We start from the raw sequence: 23,429 nt of genomic DNA on the forward strand, positions 1-23,429 counted from the left end.
ATCTGCTCCTGGATTCAACGCTTCCAAAGATAGGCTTACACATGATCAAACCGATGCAAAGATAGTGGACACATGATCAAACTGATGCTTGTGTATAAATTGCAGAATCCACGTGCTTTGAAGGAAAAGAATAAAGGTCATCTTCCAGTTTATTGGAAATTCAATAAAAAAGCCTGGGTAAAAACTACACTTTTTAGAGAGTGGTTTAATGATAGCTTTGTGTGAGAGATGGAAAGTTATTTGCTTCAAAATCTTTGCCTTTCAAAGTTCTGCTTCTTATTGATAATGCACCAGGACACACCCAAGCAGTCTAGAATTTGACCACCCAAACATTGAAATTGTGTTTTTGCCACCCAACACCACATCACTTTTACAACTGCTAGACCAAGGTGTGATTTCTGCAAGTTCTACTACGTTAGGAGAACTTTTACTGGTTTAATCGAAAAAATAGAAAGGGAGTCAGACTTAACTGTAAGTCAAAGTTGGAAAAATTATAACATTGCAGATTGCCTGATCAACATCAAGGCATCAGTTGATGAGATAAGAGCATCTACAATTAATGCGTGTTGGCAAAAATTGTGGCCAGAAGTGGCTGTTGCTAAAACAATCCTTAATGTCAATGAACTGGTTGCCGATATTGTAGAAATCGCACAGGGAATAGAAGGTGGGGGCTTTGAAAACATCGATGAAACAGACATTCGGGAACTTATTGAGACTCATGCAGATGAATTTAGTAACAAACTCAAATGAAAACCAAAATAATCCTGAGGAGGAAGATCTCGACGTTGTTAGACCAGAATTAAATAGCAAATCATTAAAGGAAATCTTTAGCCTCTTCATACAACTTTCAGAAAAGATGGTGGAAATGGATCCTAATCTGGAAAGAAGCATCAAGTTTAAACAAGACCTAGAACAATTACTCTTGCCTTACGGGGAAATTCAAAAGGAGCTCAATAAAAAAATGAAGAAACAAACCTCAATTAACAGTTATTTTTCGCCCAGTAACCCATGTTCTTGATATGTTTTTGAAAGGTTTGTTTAAAATGTCTAATAAATATTACAATTAATATTAAATTGTTTCTTATTTTCATTTTCGATGCCTTATGCTTGTATTTCACTATGTACTATCATATTAGAATATAGTCACATTATGTAGGTAAATACACATAATACACAGACAAAAATTTTAGACTAGTTTTTGTTATATATTTCATACTTTGGAACGGAACCCTTTTAGTACTATGGGTGCCATAACTCAGTATTCGTGGCATTTCTCAGGAACATAATCCCCACGAATAGTGGGGGTTTACTGTATAGTATATTAGAATATAGTATATATAGTATATCAGAATATAGTATCCTTCTTAAAATGAGACCTCCAGACCTGTATGCAGTATTCAAGGTGTACTTGAGACCTCCAGACCTGTATGCAGTATTCAAGGTGTGTAATTATCCCTGCTAGAAAAGTTCCTATATATCATTGCCAAGACCCCATGAGCTGCTCTGGCAGGCTGTCTGCACTGCTCTGAAAACTTCATATCTGACTGCACAATTACCCCCAGGTCTTTTTCATTCTCCACTAAGTGTTTTTTTTTTTTTTTTTTTTGGTAGTTGTTGGCGCATAGGCTTCTGTGGCCATAATGCATCTCCCAAGGTTTTTGCAGTACTTTGACCCAAGCCCGAGGCGGGATTCGAACCCGCGACCTTTGGGTTGCCAGGCAGGCACTTTACCCACCCGGCTAGCCCGGTTGGCACTTTGAGTGTAATACTGCACATTTGGTAAGTTACTCTGGGGTTACCTTTTACCCATATGCAGTATTTTGCATTTGTCAATGTTAAACTTTAGTTGCCATCTCTCAGCCCATCTGCTCAACTTTTCTAGATCCTCTTGCAGTAGCACACTGCCATTACTGCCAACCTTTGTATCAACTGCAAACTTGGACTTTACACCAGATATGCCTTCATCAATATCACTGATAAATATAGAACACGTTGGAATTTTGAACTGTCTAACTATCTAGACATTTTTAACTATCAGCATTTCAAAGTGTCAGTATTTTGAATGTTGACATTTTGACCTCTTCACAGTTTTTAGTGTCAGCATTTTGATTTTTCAGTTATTTGAACTAAATCCAGTCAGTTTGCATGTTCTGAATGAAAAACCAGTTAAAAAAAAACGTGCCGATATCCAAAAAAAAATATATATGTATAAAATCTTCCTCCCATTCCAACATAATTTGAATCAAATCTTCTTAATGGTATGGAAAGCAATTGCAATCATTGTGGTAGCCATAAGAGCTTCATGCTTTGCAAGATTAGTTGGAGACAAGTAGGAAGACCTTAAAAATATGTTTTTTGTCTATAAGTTATATGAATTCTATGGTCAGTTATAAATTTGTAGAATGAAAACCTCAAATTTCTGGGATGAATGTGTGAACTTCCAGAGAAAACTATATAGCCTTCTCCACCTGAAACTTGGTCATGGTTTGAAAATAAAAACCTATAAAAAGTTCTCTTAATCTAACAGAACAACTCTGAAGACAATAACAGTGTGGAAACACTACAGTGTATAACTAGTCAGACATGTCCTCCACTTTCATATATGTCCAAGTCCAGAAAATCATAATATTGCAAACTTTCAACTACAAACATAGTTAATTGTATAAATTCTAATTACAGCAAAAATTAAGTTTTTTTTTCCACACTCCATTTTAAGTAAAAAAAAATGTTCAAGTTGAGAATGTAAAAATAATAATAAATAAATATTCTAAATAAATAAACCATTCCTTACTCTTGACTGATCGATTTCTTCAAGAGTTGGTTTTCTTAAACCCTTTTTGGCACCACTTTGTGAAATTCGTTCCAGTCTCTTTGCACACACTGATGCATAGTGACTAAGTTTTGCCTGTAAGAGTAGGAATCTGTTTAGTAAATTATGTAACCATGTATATATTGACCTCAAAAGTTAAGAAACAAATACCTAAATTCCTTTCCATTTAGTGAGCTTTTCAACAGGCAATGCAACTAATTTACAAATGAATACATGCCATTCCCTTGATTATGTGATACAGCTGCAGTTAGAATATGATTAAGTAATGATATTTAATTAATTGATAATTAATATGATTCATTTTTTGTGATTTTTCTAGAATCATGACAGAAATTTAGAGTGCAATTCTTTATACTAACCTCTGGAGTATCAAAGGAACTATCCTTGTGTCTACTAATATATCCATCAAGGTAGGGCTGAAACTTCACAGAAGGAGGAAAAAAAGAGAGGCAAATTGCCATCAGTTCCCAGCCAAGTACTAAACTATCCCTGTAAATGAAAAATAATTTAATATATTATGTGTAACTGATCATATTCATTATAGCAATAACTTGTTCAAATTAAAATTCAATATATTCAAGAGAGAGAGAGAGATGAATGACATTTTGATGTTCATATAAATAAAACAACATAGTTACTTACCTCCTTGGATTATCAGTTGTCTGTCTACATATCTGTATGTACAATTCATCCCTAATAGGTGGTTTACTCCATCCTCTGGTAGCAATGTCCAGAACTACAGCATCTACAGTCTGGCCACTCTTAACTTTACGATCTCCCATATAAATCTGTATCAGTTTAAAAAGTTCACATGCATCTCGTTTCAGAGGCTTATCAGTGGTCATTATCATTGGCTTTCTGATTGGATCCTGTAATCAAATAAGCAAATTTAATCAATTAAATTTATTTTACCAACAGGTGAGTAATGTATACCCTAATACAAAGGTGAATAGGGGTGTGTGTGTGTGTGTGTGTGTGTGTGTGTGTGTGTGTGTGTGTGTGTGTGTGTGTGTGTGTGTGCGCGCGCGTGTAGTATAATTTGTCCTTGCATACATTCTAGGCTCATTTACAAGTATGTGGGATGAAAAACTTGAAACATATACTTAACCTCAAATTGAATTTCACATTAAATCTAAGGTTAAATGGCCTTAAAACATTAATGTTTCACAATCTTATGTTAGTTATGAAATATCTTATAAATGCCATTATTTCTTACAAATAGACAAGTTATAAAAGCAGACCAACTATGCCTAATATAAAATTAAAATTAACTGAAAAAGTTTGTGTACTAATAGTAGCATTTTTTGGGAATGAGCCATAAATTTTACTAGTTGGTATGCCAACACTGTGGTTGTCATAAAGTTTTTTGCCACAAGTAGCCACTGAAGTAAATTTCTACTCCAAAGCTTAAATTGCACAGCACAGCTATTTTTGAATATAGATTTTATAAATAAAATATCCTGTGCATAACATCAATATTTCAAAATAAATACTATTTGAATAAATTTCTTTTTCTTGATCAAAAACAATATATAAATATCAAAGGTAAAATATATTCATAGTATAAATACTTTTATAGTATATATATTTATTTTATATATAAATAAATATAACATAGTATAAATATCTGTTCTTCAATTTTTTTCTCTAGTCAATTGCATCATGTGCACAATACATGCACAGTATCACATTCATAACATGGTATTACATTCATAACATTCTCTGAATAGAGGCTGTGATCTGAACATAAGAGCTTGGAATGAATTTCATGTAAACATTGGTGGGAGAATACCACATGACTAGATAAACGAAGTTGCAACTCATTATGGATGCATTTAGTTGGAGGATGGTTGTTTACAATAAAAAATATGTGGGAAAGGTTTTATGGATGCTTTACATTACAGATTTCTGTTAATATAAAACAGAGCTACGGGGCTCAATAGATTCTACATTGTATCGATATTCTAAAGGAATAAAAGAGATTATCTCAATCAGGTCCATAGAATAACTTCAAGACAATGCTCTCCAAATATAAATGGCTAAAATAATTTTAATAAATTCTTGCACTCACAGCCCATGAATGATTTGACATACCCAGGGATCGAAGCTAAAGGATCCCAACCCAACCCCAAAACATATCGAACCATCCCCACAAAACTCTGAGTGATAGAAGAAGTGTCAAAATAATTAATTAAAATTTAACCAAAAATGAAAGAATTGATCATGGCAGTGATATAAATTAAAATCATGGTGATGAAATAAATTAAAACTATTTTACAAGACTTTTCCTTCCTTAAGCAGACTAGGCCTTTTCAACTGACAGTCTTGATCAACAGTTGGAAATAACCATTTCCAACACATATCACAGGTTGGAAATAACCATTTCCAACCTGTGATATGTAAAATAGTTTTAATTTATTTCATTGCTATGATTTTAATTTATACCATTGCCGTGATCAACTCTTTCATTTTTCGTTAAATTTTAATTAATTATTTTGACATAATGTCTTCTATCACTCAGAGTTTCGTGAGGGTGGTTCGATATGTTTTGGGGTCAGGTTGGGGTCCTTTGCCTTCGATCCTGGGGTATGTCGAATCATTCATGGGCTGTGAGTGCAAGAATTCATTAAAATTATTTTAGTCGTTTATATTTGGAGAATGTCATCTTGAAGTTATTCTATGCACCTTATTGAGGTAATCTCTTTTATTCTTTTAAAATTACAGATTGCCAATAAAGCAAAACAGTGGTGGCTTTGAAAGAAACCAAAACACACTTTTAATCACATTTGTTGAATTTTCTCCACAAATAAAAGTATTTTATTACTGCAATACAAATTTTGAAACTTTCTTGGAAGGTAGAAGAGGCTTAATATGGGTTTAGAGAAAAAGATCAAAGGCACAATAGACAGGGATAGATTTCTATCCCGCACAACTGCCATAGGATTAAACTGTGAAAATAACAACAGAACAATGTTCAAAGAGAAAAAGCATAGTAAACATTCTGTGTTTATTTTGGAGTTTCCTATTACAGAGAATAAAACTTACACAGACTATGGGTTGCGAAGGTTCTCACAATATGAGATATGATAAAAACGATGCCATTTTACTGTTTTCAGTAATTCACTACGTACGAACATGATGCCAATGCACTAACCTCTTACATTTTGTGAATTTTCCATAAGTTGAGGCTTTAACCCTAAATATTTTCAGTCTATACTGTTATACACCATCTGGCATCTCTCATATTGTGAAATTATATTTCATAACTGGGTTGTCACTTATTGCAACACCAGGGTACCCCTACCCACCCATCAAGGAGAGGCCAAACAGCCTTGAAATGGTCATCTGGGGGAGCCTGATGTTCCCTGGAGTTACTGAGAATAGGTAACAACAGAACAGCCTTCCCTACAGGGAAGTGTTGCCTATTTGAGGGATTTATGAGTGAGTGAGCGTGAGTTTGTGGAGTAACTGCCCCTTTCCTTTTTCAATGCCATTTCTTCTTCTTCTTCCTCTCCTACTATCACTTTCTTCTACCATTTCACTTTTCTATGTCTAATAGGAATAAAGATGTGGATAACAGGGTTTATCCCATATATTTTTTCAAACAGCCTTGAAACGGCCACCTGGATGGTGATATCCCCTGAGAATAAGTAACAACAGTCTTCTCCACTGGCAAAGCGTTACTTATTCAAGGCAATGCAATGTCAGGAAACTCATGAAGGTATTCACAATATGAGATATGATAAAAGCAATGGCACTTTACCATTTTCGGTAATTCACTATGTACAAACATGATGCTAAAGCACTGACCTGTCACATTTAGTGAATTTTCTGTAATTTCTATTCTACATAAATCGAAGACATTTAGAACTTTTATATGTTAAAATTTAACATATAATTTACAATTTATAATTTACTTTTATAATTTACTCAAAAGTATCATAGGCTGACTTACCTTAGACCATGATAGCATATCCTGTATGGTAAACTTTTTCCTAAAAATGCCCTTCTTGTGCCTGTTAAGATTATCCTGAGCATATTTTTCAATATCACTCTCTGATGGTGGCTTCTTATCTTTATATAAATTATTACCCATTCCAGCATTCTGAAATATCAAAAGAATAAAAAAGATGATAATAACTAATCATAAGATTAAGAACTCAAATACCCTAAACTCTGTGCAGATTGACCTCAAAGGAAAAATGAATTTGGAATGTATTAAAAAGTAAATAGCAGCAAAAAGTAAATAACACACAAACTCAATATGGCAAAATGTAGATTATAAGTCAATCATGATGGTTTTATATTCACATTTTTGACTTCTGTACACAAAGTGTTACAGAAGATGAACAAAGTGATTGTAGAGTTACAAATCTGCATCAGTATATATCTCTGTTGCTCTACAAATATGCAAGACAGAGGCAGACAACCACCACAATTCTGTTATCCTAGAAAAGTACAGTAAATATCTTGCACCAATGCCACAAATTCCATCTTGATATGCACTTCTGTAGTACATAAAATTTCAATCTTTCACATGTAAGAGTCAAAGAGTTTAGTTCAAGTAAAAGTGCAGGACATGGCAAGTACATGCACCTGGTGTGTGAAGTGTGACTGTGTTACCCCATCATGCAAGAACCACAAATAAATATATAGAGAGATTTTTTGAGGACTGCTCAAATTCAACAAGAGGAGCAACCTACAACAAAAGCACTGCTACTTTGCTGTAGATCTCATGTCACTGTTCATATGATGTAGCTGATGTTAGCGCCTGTTGGCTTTCACTAATCTTGAATTTTGGAAGAGAACATTTTTCAAAATTCTTAGCAAAATAACACACTTTAATATCAAGAAAAATAACAATTAAAAATAAGTTGCACCTTTACTCATGTCTTTAAATAAGAAATTTAAATGAGATATTTATTGTGGTATACAAAATGTGCGAACAGTTTATTTCTGGAAAGCTTCACTCTGTCTCAGACCTAGATTTTCCATCTGAAAATCTAGGTCTGGGATACCAAGTTTATCTATAACAATAAGAATAACAGTAAAAGGCCCAGGATTCGATGTTTAGGTTGTAATGGAAGCAACAGCTAAAATATGACACACTCTGCCAAGGATCAAAACTTCTGCTAATATATTTTAATATCAAACAGTAAATAATACTAACAAAAGTTGAACCCTGTATCAAAGTAAATGTCTAGGATCTAGAATTTACTTAAGTAGTTTGCTCCTGACATGTTTAATATATTGCCAACAGTGTGCTACTGTTGATGTGCTACTCTGGATGATCAGATGATCATCCAGAGAATCAGTGCACAAAGATACCTGTGCTAGTAATGTTATAGGCTAATTTTCTTGGAGGCATGTGAAGATTATGAAAGTTCAGGGTTCTAACACACATGAAACAATTCCTGTATTAACATAAAAGTATTCTTCAAAGTGTTAAGTTTCCAAGTTGAAAACGTGATTTGTGTGCAAAATGGTGAAGCAGCTACTGGCAGAAGACTCATCCTGAATTATCAATTGTAACAATACAATTTGCACTTTTTTTTTTTTTTCACTCGATAGGAATACAAACGATTCATGGGTAAAACTGACTTCACAAGAATGGGATACCTAAATATGTTCTGGTGTTTGAATTGTTATGCATGAGTCATGATTGACTGAAATAATCAGCAAATCTTTCTCTTGCATAGTTGATGATCTCTAATAAGAAATCGCAGAGAGGTTTAATGCATGCTACCCCATTGCTGCTACTTAACCCCAGCAATACTGTCAGATGATTAGATGCAATTCTGCATATGCTCAGAGTGTATATACTGTATTTCAGTCTGCAATGCTTGCACTTCAAAATCTAATTTTTGTAAATGATGAGTCTACTTTTCTTGCTCTAGATCAATGGTATGCAAACTGTGGTACATGGATCCAGAGGGCAGGTCTGCAAAAAGGTGAACTCTCTGGTCATTGCATGTACCATGAATGGATTATATAGGGAAAAAATTTTTTCTCAGTTTCCAACTGCTACCCAGTAAAGCAGCAATGGAGGGTATATATATATATATATCATGTCATATACATACCCTCTATAGTTTAAAATGAATAAATATAACAAACAAAATGCAAATTTCTACATTGACTCCACTAATATACAAATCTAAACTAAATGAAAATATGCAAATTAACCTTTAAAATCAAAGTAAACAAGCTTAATCAATTATAACATATTTGGTTTGCCTTAACTTCATTAAAGTAAACCAAATGGCAAAATAAAATAAAATAAAATAAAATAAAATAAAATAATTAAAAAAAAAACTAATAGCAGCAGTATCAAATGTTCTAATATTTTAACTTGCTTGTAAAAAAAGAGAAACAGTGCATATACATTTCTTCTCTTTCTCTCCTCTTTTAAATATAAAGCACTGTCTCACATAAATAAAAATAACTTCAGTAAATTGGCTCTTTAGACATTACATCTCCCATACTGTACATATGTTATCTATCAAATCTGATGTTAAATTATCGATATTATCCCATACACTTGTTCAAATAGGGAAGAGGGAGGATACACTACTTTCAGAACAATTGGTATATACAGTTGTGCCCCCATATATGCTGAGTCAGTTACCTGCAGTTAATCATGGGAAAAAAAAATGAAAAAAAATCAACATGTACTACTCACGTAAAAAATAAAGGGAAGGATCGTATTGATGCTTCCCTTTATTTTTTATGATGTCGATTTTAAATCGAATAGCTTCCCTTTATTTTTACAATGTTGCATATGGTTTGGTCACAGACATTATAATGGTTCTTTAAGAGATTTAACAGATGCACCGCTTTCAAACTTTTGAATAATTTCAAGTTTTTGTTTAATTTGAAAGCACAGCTCTTGCATTTGCCTATCATTTTTGTGATTTCTAAACAAAAAAAAAAAAAAAAAATCCGACATCCCTGACATAAATAACAAAACAAAATTTGTCCTTTTGCGGTGCAACGGAACACAACAATCGAAGCAATGCACTAAAACAAACTAAACATTTGGTCTCTTTTCTTTTTTTTTTGTTTTGAGTGGTAGGTGTGAAGACAGTGGGGGGGGGGGTTGCAAGGTAATAGGTACACTAATCTCCCAATGGCAACTTATAACACTGGTTCTTGTCGCTTATTTATGACTTGCAAAATATCTGTTTATACCTATTCTAGTTATTACTTGAATTTTATGATTTTGGTGGGTTTTTTTTTTTTTTTTAATTTGGAGCCTTGAAGTGTCCCGGTTAATCCAATCCCGGTAAATCGAGGGTCTGCTGTACTGTATTTAATGTTGGTAAGTCTTACTGTGTGTTTAATTTATCAATTAAACTTTATTATACATATGTATGCACAAGAAAATCACATTATATATGGGGTCAGCAGGTGTTCGCTTATATCCGCGGTTTCAGCCATCCATGGCAGGTCTTGAAACATATCCCCTGCGGATATGGGGTCTTACTGTATATATAAATGAATAAACACATTTGTTAGACATAGAGATATACACTCATATATCCACAAACCATAGTGTTTATTACAACAGTATTAAACACATTATGGAACATGTTTAACACTGTTACATTAAAACATGTAATATATTTACATTTTAAAGTCATTTTAAAGATTACTGAAGTCATTTATGATTATAATTCAAACTCTATTTTCAAGGCCAGTGAGGTACGTTGCTATTGCAAAGCAAAAGACCGATACAATTTCAAATATATAACCTACTATGATGGGTTATGGTATGCGAAATTTGCACTTTTATCTCCTTTCAATAATTTCTCTGAATTTGGAAGAAGGATCATATCCAGGTCCCTCCTGATTTTGCTTAAATGATAATGCAGTATTTTCTGTTTTGGTTCTGATTTATTCTCAAGAGTAACTGTTTAGTCAGCATCTAACAGATACCACTCAAATAACTAGTCCTATTTTGGGAACACCTACAGATGCCAAGAAGTAAATGTTTCTTGATAGACAGGTGGGTGGGAAGGTAGACAGATAGATGAATAAGGGAATAATCACTGTACAATGATCTCTCTCTCACCAGATTCACTGTACTGATTAATCATGCTTTTTTTTTTTTTTTTTTTTTTTTTTCAAAAGGGAACTCAGACTTGGAAAGGGTATAGCAGAAGAATCAGTGCAAAAGGAAAAAAAAAAAAAAAAAAAAAGATATTGCTCAAGAAATTTCAAATGATGAGGAATAGGATAAATTATAAAAAGTTTCCAATTTAATAAAAAAAAAATAACAAAAATTTTATAACAGAAACAAACACAGTGTCACATGAGTAGCTATATGCCATTTGGGACTAGGAGTAACATGAATAATATTCTGAAAGTATAGTTAACAGCACAAACACTTGACAACACGAAAAAGAAAGGGGAAAAAAAATCAAACTGATGAAAAATGCTAACTTTTTAGTTATTTCAGTAAAGAAAATATAGACATGAATAGCACTGACATCATTATTAATCTACCTTTATTTTAAAATTAAAATTATACAGAATCAGAGTAATGGTAATGCCATTTTCTTTCTTTCTTTCTTTCCAAAGAAGAAACATTTGCCCTACAAGACTAATTTACTTTAAATTGGCTATTCAAAAAGAAGGAATAAGAAAACAAGAATAAATTAATTGGAGACAAGAATAAATTAATTTAATACAGAACAGAAAGAGTGTTGAAGAGAAGAATTTTTAAAATATGAAATAAAATAACTGTGTTCTTTCTCTCAATATAACACCAATGTTAATGAATATTTTAAAATACAGGGTGATTACAGAATAACTTCTGGGAGCTTAAGGCTTTAACTAAAATAACTAAAATGGTGAGAAGCCCAATATAAAACAACATAAAAGTGAGAAGACAGCACATGTCCATGTCATCTCACCTTTTAACAGCTTTTTATCACCAGAGCTGACCAAGCAGAAAGACAGTGTATCCCCAACACAGTCCTAAAAATTTCCCTGCATTTGTTGGAAAGAGTTGAAATTTTGGATATATCTATGTTAGGCAAGTATTCAATATTAGACTGCATAATTTCATAGTTCAAGTTTATGCCACCAGTTGGAGGGTATCTATTTCATTAATTTTATTAAACAAAGCAATTATGCATCCATGACAGGGGTGCAACATGATGAGTAAGTGAAACACTGGTATATACAATGTTGAAGCTGCACTATGGGAATACTGAAATGCAAAACCTCCATCATGGTCAATGTTCCAGTAAAGCTGTGAGCATTTGATAAATAAATTTGAGGTTGCAGGCTGCACATATGATAGATAGAACAAAAGATGACTTCATACCAATTCGTTGCCAGTGCTTGGAATGTATTAGAATAATACTATAACAGCATCCTGGAATAATAAGTTAAGTAAAATTCTATTTTAAAATGGGTGCCTTTACCTTTTATGATTTAAAAATAGCTTTTATGAAGTATAATAACTAATCCTTTTCTAGACACCACCTTTATATTTTAATATGGGTAACTTTTGAAATGGTGCTTAAAGGGTTACTAATTTTTCATTAGAGATATCTAGATTTATAATTTTTTGGGCATTTGTTTTCACAACAGTCAACTGATAAAAGATAATATCTGGATATGTTATGGAATATTAGAGATTCCTTTTCTCTGATCTATGGAACAAAAATGCAGAATGTTTAGAACTTTCTGTTCCAAATGATCAGTTGAGTTATGCCAAATCAAAATGGAATGATCCGAGTTCAGTTCACAAGAACAAAGAATTATCCAACTCTTAAGGGAAAGGTGGAACAATGAGTGACCCCATATTGATGAATGTGTTATAGAAATGTTTTGTGCATAGATGGACATTAATTTATGTCCACACAGCATATGAGAACTATCTCTGTAATCACTCAAGACAGCTTCACTTCTAAATAAAACAGAAAGGTTTCTCACCTGCCTCTGGAGAGAACCTGTCACAGGATTGGCACTAACTGGACTTTCAGTCAAACTGGAAGCTAACATTGAAAGTGGACGATGGCCTGGGCCCTGGCCCATGTCTGGCTGGAAAGACTGAACAAGAAAGAAGATAGTTTTTGTATGTTCATTTGTTTTTAGACTATTCTGCTAAAGGTAAAAATGTGAGTTCACAATTAAGTTTCATGTAGAAGCGAGTTTTTATGAGCTAAAACATGATGCCATTATAAATTATTTGGAACTAGAGAATTCCCATCTCCCTATCTACATTTGCTTTCTCAAAGTAATCCAAGATACATTCTGAAAGTAGTAATCATCATTAATTTTTTATTATGAGATAAAATTACACAGATTCTGGAAAACTGCTGCTCTTAATAATTCCAAATTTTGTTTTGAAATCACTCTCCTAAATAATCCAGAGATTTTTGGTTATGCCCAAAATGAAGGCGGCTTTATGAAGCAAAAAGTCTGCAAACTATTCATCATTGGAAGTAGCAATTTTCCCATCTCCCTAGCTATGTTATGATATGGAGATAGGAAGTCTGAAATAGCTACTGAAATGCATGAGAACAATAGATATTGTTGAGCATATATATATAAAAGAAAGGAAATTACACTACAAAGTGATGTAGTGTAATTTCCTATTCAACCACTTGTTATTGTGTGTGTTTTGGTTCCTCTGTAATTCTGCCTGATAAAAATTAGTAACTACTACTTTTCTGAATGTGCCCTATATTTATAAAAAAAAAAAAAAAAACCCAGCAAATTAGGCATGGAGCAGAAATTCAATTCTCACTATGGTTCACATAAAAAACACTGGTTGAACTACTCTCAGTAGCGGATTATCGCACAAGCGTATGCCTCAGGCCCCACATGCCCAGGGGCTCACAAATTGAAAAAAAAAAAAAAAAAAAAATTTTTAAAAATGATTATTTCATTTTTAACTCACACGAAGATTTTATTTACACGAAAATCGAAAATGGCGTGGTGATCACAGTGTTAGAGCTGTACACACATACTGTACATTGCTTGCCAGCAAGTTGCATGCAGCGTGTGTGCACAGGCAATAACATGTACAAGTCGGCACGGGAACAGATTAGATATTTATGTTTACTTATAATTTTTGTTCTATTTTTCTTATTATAGAAATAAAAAGTTTAAAAAAAAATTCATACCTTGTATTTATTCATTTAAATTTCAATATTTTAAATTTTTAGGTGGGCCCCCAAATTTTGTTTGCACCTCGGGCCCCTCAGATGCATAAACCGCCACTGATTACTCTACTACAATATACACTCATCCCAGAAACTATTAAAAAAATATATATATATATATTCTTAAATAATCTTTCTCTCAGTTGTGTTTTCTAAGGTGTATTGAGTATATATGTTTTTTCATTTGCAAAACTCAGCTATATCAATGTGAAGAAAACAAGTTTATTTATATAATTTTAATTTTTCACTCTTGCACTTTTATACTTATTACAGTAAATTTACACATTCTTTGAATTATGATGTAAGTTTAGAACATACTGATTGTTATAGTAAAATGGTTTAAACTTGTTTCTGTTTCTTATCTATTTCTGAATAATTTTTATAAGAAGGAGGGAAAAAAATGAAAAGCAAACACTTCAGCCATTAAATTTTCAGTATTTGACTGATGTTTTACTTATTCAAAATTGGTGATTCTTATGTATTAATCTAATAAAACCTGAATAATTATCTGCTTATTTTGATTGATCTTAATTCATGAAGGTCATTCAAATGAAAACTGCAAAACCAACATGAGATGTGCATTATGTAAAAACTGATGATAATCTATCTTTTTTTTAAAATAATCTAAAATATAAAAATAAAAAATAATACATAAACATCATTAATTAACCTGACTTCCCTCTTTTGAATAGAATCAAGAGGCTTGAGACAGGTTCTGGGAGCACGACCCCCAGATGTATTTCATGGTGGGATGGATTTAAGATTTATAGAGTGAGCAGTTGTTTTTAGAATAAAAGTGAAAAGAGTGAAAAATAAAACCCAGGAGTGAAGAGTGAAAAATAAAACCCAGTTTCCCAGTTTTTTTGATACTGAGAAATCAATATTTGTGATGTCCTTGTGCCAAAATTGATTACAAATCAGATATCCCTAATAGAGATATATGTCTTGGCTAGAAACCTGGGTGTTATCGAAACAAAACTAAGCACCCATATGGCATCATCTGCATTTGGAAACGATCAATTTTCAAGATGGCGGCACCTCTTACAGTCATGCACAAAGGTAGAGATATGTGATCTGTAATCTGATTTTTTAAAACACAAGGAATAAATCTATATGTGGGTGAATAAGTTTAAAAGGAGTATTGAAAATGTTGAGGATTTTCCTTGACCAGGACAAGCACATTGTGTCATGACACTAGAAGTCACAGCAGCAATGAAAGAACTCATACAAAACTGTTAACATTACTAATTGACACACCATGCAAGACTAATACTAGCACATGCTATCATTAAGTGAGGAACTGCACTTTTGAAAAGCGTGTGTTCGATGGATTCCTCAATCCACTGAGCACATGATAGAACTGAAAGAATGACAACTTAATACTTGTCGATCAATTTGGCCCTGGAAAGATTGTGCAAGGCTCAAGGGGTAGAATTTTTTTCAGCCTGGTCTGTACTTGTTAACAGGAGAGACTGCTTCTACAGGGATGGGATACACTTAAAGAGAAAGGGTGCAAGAATATTTTGCTGATGCTATCAATTGCTGATGCTATCAAGGCAGTGTTAGGTGGGTCGGAAAACTGCTAACTTGGGGGGGATACAAGGACTAATAGATTAACAGTAGCCACTGGCAGAGGTAAAAGTGATTCTTGCACTGCTTCTATTGGAATGAGCAGCAGCCTGTAAAACAGGGTGTGGGGGATTTCAGAGACTGCTGGGAGTCATTGTGGTATAAGTAAACACATGGGTTGTGTTAGGGTAGCTAAGAATAGGAACAGGTGCATGTATACTTGCGTGTACACCAATGCTAGGAGTTTGGTAAATAAATTTGATGAATTTGAGGTATTGCTCAAAGTATCAAAGGCGGATATTGTAGGGATATCAGAGACGTGGTGTCACACAGATATAAGGAATGCAGAACTGGAATTTGGGGAGTATGTCTACAGAAAGGATAGACAGGATAGGAAGGGAGGAGGGGTTATGCTATTAGTTAAGAAACACATAAAAATCCAAGGAAGTGAAGCCAGTCAACATCGCTGGACAGTGCAGTGTCGAGCCAGTTTGGTGTGACATAAGAATTGGGAGATCAAAATTGAGAGTAGGAGTGTGCTATAGGCCTAATGACTCTGACACCGAAAACTGATATGCATAGTTTTCTTGTTTGTGAAATACAACTTTTATTTAATTTTTGCAGTTCTCATTTGAATGACCTTTGTAATTAATTAATCAAGATTGTCCTTGAATAATGATTTTAAATAAATTAATTTGCATGTTCATAATTAAATCTAATATTTACTTACTGTAATGACCAGTTACAGTATATTATAGTGAATAAAGGTGTTGTTTTATGTATAGCACTCACTCACAGACTATAAATCTAAAATCGCACACAAACAAACACGATGACACATGTCAATATATATACAATTATTTAAATGAAAGATATTTAATATTTTGGTAATAAGATATTAAGAATAATTATGCAAATTACAATTTGTATAATTATTATTACAAAGATTCATTTTAGTATTAATTCGGTAATGAATCTTCTCATCCAAATTAAGAGAGATTTCCTAGAAGTTCATCCAAATTTCTAGGAAATGTCAATAAGCTGAACAAAACCATCTGGCAGAATGCATACAGCCAGTGTTTGATGCCAGCTGCCATTGTTTAGTTTCGTTTAGTAACTGATGTAGTTGTAAACTCCTCTGGCTATATATGTGATACCAGGATATAACAAGAAAATTTATTTGACCAAAAGTCATTCTAAATAATAAAGTGCAAATAGATTTCAAACTATGAAATGAAAACTTTGATTTTTTAGTGCACTGTATGCCTTGATTAATTATGTATGATTCATGATAAAAAACAATAAAACAGTTAAAAGTAATAAATAAAAATAATAAAATAATAAAGTAATAGAAATTAACTTAATTCTTTTTTGCTACTACAGTATTTTGTATTGTTATCTTCAAATCTAGATTTTGTTAAAACTAACAAACTTAAAAGGTAAAATGAAAAAAAAAAAAAAAATATATATATATATATATATATATATACACATGTACAAACAAATAATATAAATAATAATAATATCTGTAAGTTCTCCAATAATAAAAAGAATCATGAAACAATCAAACATATTAATACTAACTGAAGAATACACAAAAAAAAAAAAAAAAAAAAAATGCTTAAAACAACAACAAAAAAAATTTTCCAAAAATTTTGTTAAATTTATGGAACACCAAGCAGGGTAATAAATGATGCAAGTCAAATATGATTGTATTTCTGCCCTCCATCTCGACAGTAAATTTTAAATTGCGGCCACAGCTTCAGTTTGGTTTGAATGCATGCTTTTACCTCACGGGGCATGGCTTGAGGTCCAGGCTGAACCAGTTTGGCTTGGTTCCCCTCTGGTCTGTGTGAGTGTGTGGTGGGGAGGGTGGAGAACGGTATTCACGTTGCCCTCAACTATAATTATTTGGATATTAGATCTGAATTAGATAAAGGTACTTTTGTATTAAATCATGGTTCTCTTCCAGAATTCTTTTTAGATAAAAGTTTATTTAAATTGTTTTTAGAGTTTATAAATAAGGTTTTTAAAAGAAGAGCCGGAATTCTATCTACACACGGTATACTTCCGCAAGGTCTGGACGGAAACTGAATGCTTTGGACAGTGTTATGCACTGTTCATCTCCTTCAGGCTAAACTGCCATGGCTTTTTTTTGCTAGTCATGCTATGCACTTCTTCAGTTTTATTCAAAATTTTAATATTCTTGTTTAGATTGTTATGTAATTATTCAAAATTTAATAATTATTGTAAATATAATTCATTCTACCGTATGAATGAAATGTAAATATCGTATATAGATACATATATTATTACATATTTATTATATTTACCCCATTTTACTGTATTGTTTTATTTATATATATTTTTTAAATATATAAATAATCTTTGGGTAGTAATAAATTTTAGTGGATGAAATTAGTGCATATGGACTTTGGTCCTGGTGGCGTCTTTTAGGGAAGTGCCTAACATGTCCATGTCTGGCACTGACATGTCTGCCAATCTATTTGATTTTCGTTTAACGAAATCACACACATTATGAAAAAGTGATAAATATGAAAACTCAATGAATCTGAGTTTAAAAATTAGCAACAGAGGATCACAGATATAAAATAAAGTTTCAAAATATTATTATTTCTATGATAAAAAAACTATTATGGAGAACAGAAACTCCAATAAACATGGATTTGTTCAAAATGGAAAAATGGACCAAAGAGTGGAAAATCTAAAATATGGGGTGCATGCTCAGAATACACTTGTAAAGCATATTTTAAGCATGAAAAGTTCTTCAGAAAAACTGTAACCAATAAAAATCATTTGTAATTTTATTATTAGGTCATTCCATTATGAGTTTATGAGATTATTAAAAGTTTACAAGTTAAGTCAATAATAATACCACTGTCATGGCCTGTATTGTAGAAAAACAGCAATACCATTATGAACTAAAAAGATTGTATGTGTATAAATTAATATAAATTGTATGTATATAAATAAATTTTTCTGTTTCTACTCCAGGACAGTGGTCAGAGGGTGAGTAAGTGAATGAATTTATGAGAGAGAGAGAGAGAGAGAGAGAGAGACTGCTTAGCTATGGTCTTGTAATACACACAGCTGTGGTTCCACTCTTATGCAGTCAACGAACATTAAGAAATGCATATGTTTAATAGACAACTAGAATAACTCTGAAATACTCCTGCACTGTCATGATGCTGCTTAGGAATCAAACGAATACTTTTTTTTTTTTTGAATATGTATATTTCATAATCTACCATTCAATATAAGGCAGTCTAAGGACATGTTAAATGTTGGAACAACTAATCAAATGAATATAAACTGAAAGGACAGAATTCATGGGATATCTGGTTCCTGGGCAATGCGATGCTGTCACCCCTCTCGCTAGTGGACGAACCCACCACTTGGCAGGTATATAGATTCACTGCATTCATGTAGATGGCAATTCAATGTCAGTATGGATAAACGTCATGAGTTAACAGACTGAAAGAGGGATGATCATGCGTGATGAATGGGTCACTCTATCACAGAGTGGTACAGAAATTGTACCATCTCCATTCGACATTATCATGAGTGTATTGGGAATACGCCATTTCTGGAATAATATCTCACCGTGGACAGTGCTGTGTTGGATGAACATTGCCATCGACATTTGTCTCACATTATTTCAGCCAACCAGAGAGCAACAGTAGCACAAATCATCACAGACTTCAATGAGGGAGGTGCTAGAAATGTCTCCACCAAGACCATAAGGCAATCATTAGCTGCAATAGGTTATGGGAGCTGCCGACCCACCAGAGTCCCAAATCTAACACCATGACACAGGACTCTATGCCTCAAATGGGCAAAAGAACATCGACACTGCATCTTGGATGATTCCTGTTTCCAGTTATTTTGAGCAGACATGATGGTGCGTATCTGGTGGAAACCGCACGAAGCTATGCACCCATCATATCAACAAGGTACTATTCAGGCAGGTGGACAGTTGGTAATGGTCCGGGGCATATTCAAATGGCACATGTTGGGACCTCTGGTTCATCTAGATGCATCTCTGAATGGTCCGGGTTACGTGTCCATCCTTGCAGACCATCCATATCCCTTCATGGTCATCATGCACCCACAGGGCAAAGGACTCTTCCATCAGGACAATGCGTCTCCCCACAGAGCTGTGGTGACTAGAACATGGTTCGAAGAGCATTCTGCAGATTTTACCACCATGGAATGGCCTCCCCAGTTACCAGACATGAACCCTGTGGAGCATCTTTGGATCCTCCACCCAGGAATGGGACAGAATTATGGACAGCAGTGCAGCAAGCATGGATGGAAATACCTGTGGAATGCTTTCGTGAACTAGTGGACTCAATGCCTTGCCATGTGACTGCCCTTATCTAGGCGAAAGGTGGGCCTACCTGTTAATAGGTAGATATCTCATGATTTCTGTCCACTCAGTGTACTGAGGCATTGAAATAGTATAATAATAATTACACTTTAATTACTTTTTGTAACATAATAATGGCACAAAACTAGACATTTTGGAGATCTATATTCCCTTCTTCTGTAGAAAAAACATCATAAAATATCTTACTGTAACTTATGTACCTTAGTTGTTATGGAAGAGAGCGATCCAACTTGAGGAGAGATGGTAATTCTACTTTTGATTCAGTTGAATATATTGTGGTAATCTCTCTGTACGTAACAGGCCTACAGGAAATCTCGTCAGTAATTCCTTCTGCCCAAAAGTATTACGTTCAGTACTTTGGGGCCAGAGGTGTGTGCTTTTATGATCCTTCATTATTGAGCACTTTGGAGGAGGTTACCTCTTCTCATTTGCTCATCAACTTTTAGTCTGGAGTTTTGGACAATTTGTTCTAGTTAATATTTATCTAATTGGGAATCCAGTCTGTATATCATATCTCTCATTTGGAGGAGAGAGGAGCAAAGTAAGAGTCATGCCCTTGATGATACCTGTTTTTATTGATATTAAAATTGTAATGATTAGAGTTACAATATAATTCAGAAATAAGTTTTAGATTAAAACTAACTGGGTATTGGTGGGGTTCTGAAAACAGAATGGGCTTTACAAAGAAGGGGACAAAGACCCCTGAAACGTCTGGTTTTGTGCAATTATTAAGTTAATTAAAGTCTAGTATTATACTATTACAGCACAGCATAATATAATTTTTTTTAAGTCGGATAGGTTACCCAATGAAAAACAAAAAAAAAAGTATTGAAGGTTACTATCCTGATTCTTCTAGACTCCTGTACTCATCAACAAAACTGTAACTAGTCTTTATGAGATGGAGGAGGGAAAGACAAACAATAATCAATTTCACTCAGGTTGTCTTATGAAGTTGTCCCTTAAAGAAATACATTTAATTAAGAACCACCCTGAATGTTACACAATAAGTCTTTGACCTACAACACTCTGATATTATTCCACTATTCAACACTGATTCATCAAATCAATTTATTTTCTGTTGCTGTATTTGTTGGCTGATTTTCTGTATGGAGTATTTTATTTATTATTATTATTTATTTTTTTTTTTGTTGCAGACAAACAGTATTTTGTTTGTTCTAATAATACCAAACTGATGGCCACAAGTAATGGTACTGATGACAAAAATGTAACAGGCTGCAAAATAATTTATACGAGACAATGAAATTTGGTATATTATGTTATAAAAAACAGTACCACATGTGAAATAAGGGTAAAGCATGCCATGTCGGAAATATGGGAATCAGCTCATGAAATCAGCTCATATCTGAAAATGACTATTCAGCACAGGAGGTTGTAAAACTTAATGGGGGTATAATTACCCTTGATAACCAAGCAACACTTACAAAAGGATCTCATACTGTTAATGTACATGTTAAAGAATACTGGTAGTATTGAAGTGTAATCTAAGAGCAGTTCATAATTCAACTAAGGTTCCAGGAGGTGTCTGACAACTTGAAATTTGTCTTCCTAGAGCATCTTATATGTGTTCTATGGGATTCAAATCTGGAGACCTTCTGGTGGGGACATGCTATTCTCACTCTGAAGAAAATTCTTTCCAGTTATCCTCTCATGGAGGAGGGCACTATAATCCACTGCAAAGAACTGGGAGCTCTACTGCAATCCTAAAAAAGTACTGAAACATGATTCAAGGATTTTTTTCTTGTACCCATCAGGCCATCACAGTCTCTCTCTCAAAGATCTGAAATTCCACACATGGATATTATGCCCACCAGAAAAAAATGTATGGTATGAGAAAAGGCCAGTTTCATGACCCTCTCTCATTCCCTCCAAACACATTCTTCTGTGAGGAGAAAGAACCCACCCATAAATACTGGCGGAAAGGACCACTATGGAGGAGATGGTATGATGGTCTAGGCAAGGCATAATGTCCAACATATATATGTGGCATTCCATATCTTTGAGAGAGAGGAACATTTGACTATGACATAATGGGACAAAATCCATTGAGTCTATGTCACACTTTTAGGGTGCTTTAGGCATACCCCTGGTTCTTTCTAATAGCAGATTAGAAAGAACCAGGGGTATGCCTATAGCACCATAAAAGTGTGACATAGACTCTTCTATACAAAGGGCAAATGTGGGAGAATTATCTTCAGTGAGAATATTTTGTGAATGGAGCACTCCCCCATTTTTAAAGATTTAAAAGGTTTTAACAGATTTTTCTGTGATTTCCTACCTTGGCATCCTAAATTTCTCTTTGCAACACCCAAGAAAGTGTGCACTTCTGTACTTTGATTTGCTTAACATCACTATTGCAACAATATGCTGTCTCACAAATTTAATGAAATTAATTTACTTTTTTTAAAGTGGAATATACAAAAATATGAATAGTATATTTAATTTCTCACAATTTATTGACTTATGAAAATGCATTTTAATGTCCTTTTCATTCTCCACTACCCTGAGCTTCATTTTAAACACAATTGGTATGTTCTTCTGGGGTTACTTCTACCCATATGCAGTACTCTGCATTTGTCAATGTTAAACTTCAGTTGCAACTTCTCAGCCCATCTGACCAAATTTTCATCCTGTTGCAATAGTACACTCCCATTACTGATTTGACATTGCAAGGCAAAGAGATTTAATCTATGAAAGTAATTCTTGCTTAGAAACAATGCTTATCATCTTTACTGCCAAAATTGGAGATATATTTAATAATGAGCAGCTCATTAATAGACATCTTGTTGGTTGAATCTAATTAGCATTAGCATAGGCACATGATGCAAGAAAGCAAGCTTATATAGCATCGACCAAAAAAAAAAAAAAAAAAAGCCCCCTTATTTCACCCATCCACTCGCTCCAAATGTTTGTCAAGTTCTGCCTTGAATCTATTTAAGCTATCAACTTTTACAGCAACAGATGGAAGTTTATTCAGCAATTAACTAACCACAGGCTAAAGGCAAATTTTCATACATCTATCCTACAACTGTCTTTCTTCAATTTGAATTTATGCCTTCTCAAGCAATTATTCTGAGCAAGAAGAAGAATCCCATCTGCATTGAGCATTCTCAATCCATTCAAAGCTTTATACATCTCAATCAGATCACCTCGCAGGTGCCTAGTCTCCAGACACTGTAATTTGCAAAACTTAAGCCTTTCTTCGTAAGAGCAACCCTTTGTTCCATTCACTAATCTTGTTGCCCTTCTCTGTACTCGTTCCAACAGCTCTACATCCTTCTCAAAATGAGGCCTCCAGACCTGTATACAGAACTCAAAGTGTGGACTGACCATTGCCTTATACAAGGGGATAATCACCACCTTATCCCTGCTAGAAAAATTCCTGTATATCATGACAAGACACCATGAGCTACTCTTG

General features: G+C 33.7%; 1 protein-coding gene across 1 annotated transcript in view; it reads right to left on the reverse strand.

The window, feature by feature from the left end:
- The window catches only part of LOC150075586 (rho GTPase-activating protein 39-like), a 210,758-nt gene that overhangs the window by 17,910 nt on the left and 169,419 nt on the right, over positions 1-23,429 (reverse strand). Inside the window, exons 10-14 of the mRNA XM_090389097.1 lie at positions 12,779-12,895; positions 6,786-6,935; positions 3,473-3,699; positions 3,190-3,319; positions 2,792-2,905 (exon numbers count right to left, since the gene is read on the reverse strand). Coding sequence (XP_090245223.1) covers positions 2,792-2,905; positions 3,190-3,319; positions 3,473-3,699; positions 6,786-6,935; positions 12,779-12,895 — 738 coding nt within the window. The remainder of the gene's footprint in view (positions 1-2,791; positions 2,906-3,189; positions 3,320-3,472; positions 3,700-6,785; positions 6,936-12,778; positions 12,896-23,429) is intronic.

Source organism: Mastigoproctus giganteus, chromosome 14, assembly GCF_048544385.1.
Source record: "Mastigoproctus giganteus isolate SK-2022 chromosome 14, ASM4854438v1, whole genome shotgun sequence".
Taxonomy (NCBI): Eukaryota; Metazoa; Arthropoda; class Arachnida; order Uropygi; family Thelyphonidae; genus Mastigoproctus; species Mastigoproctus giganteus.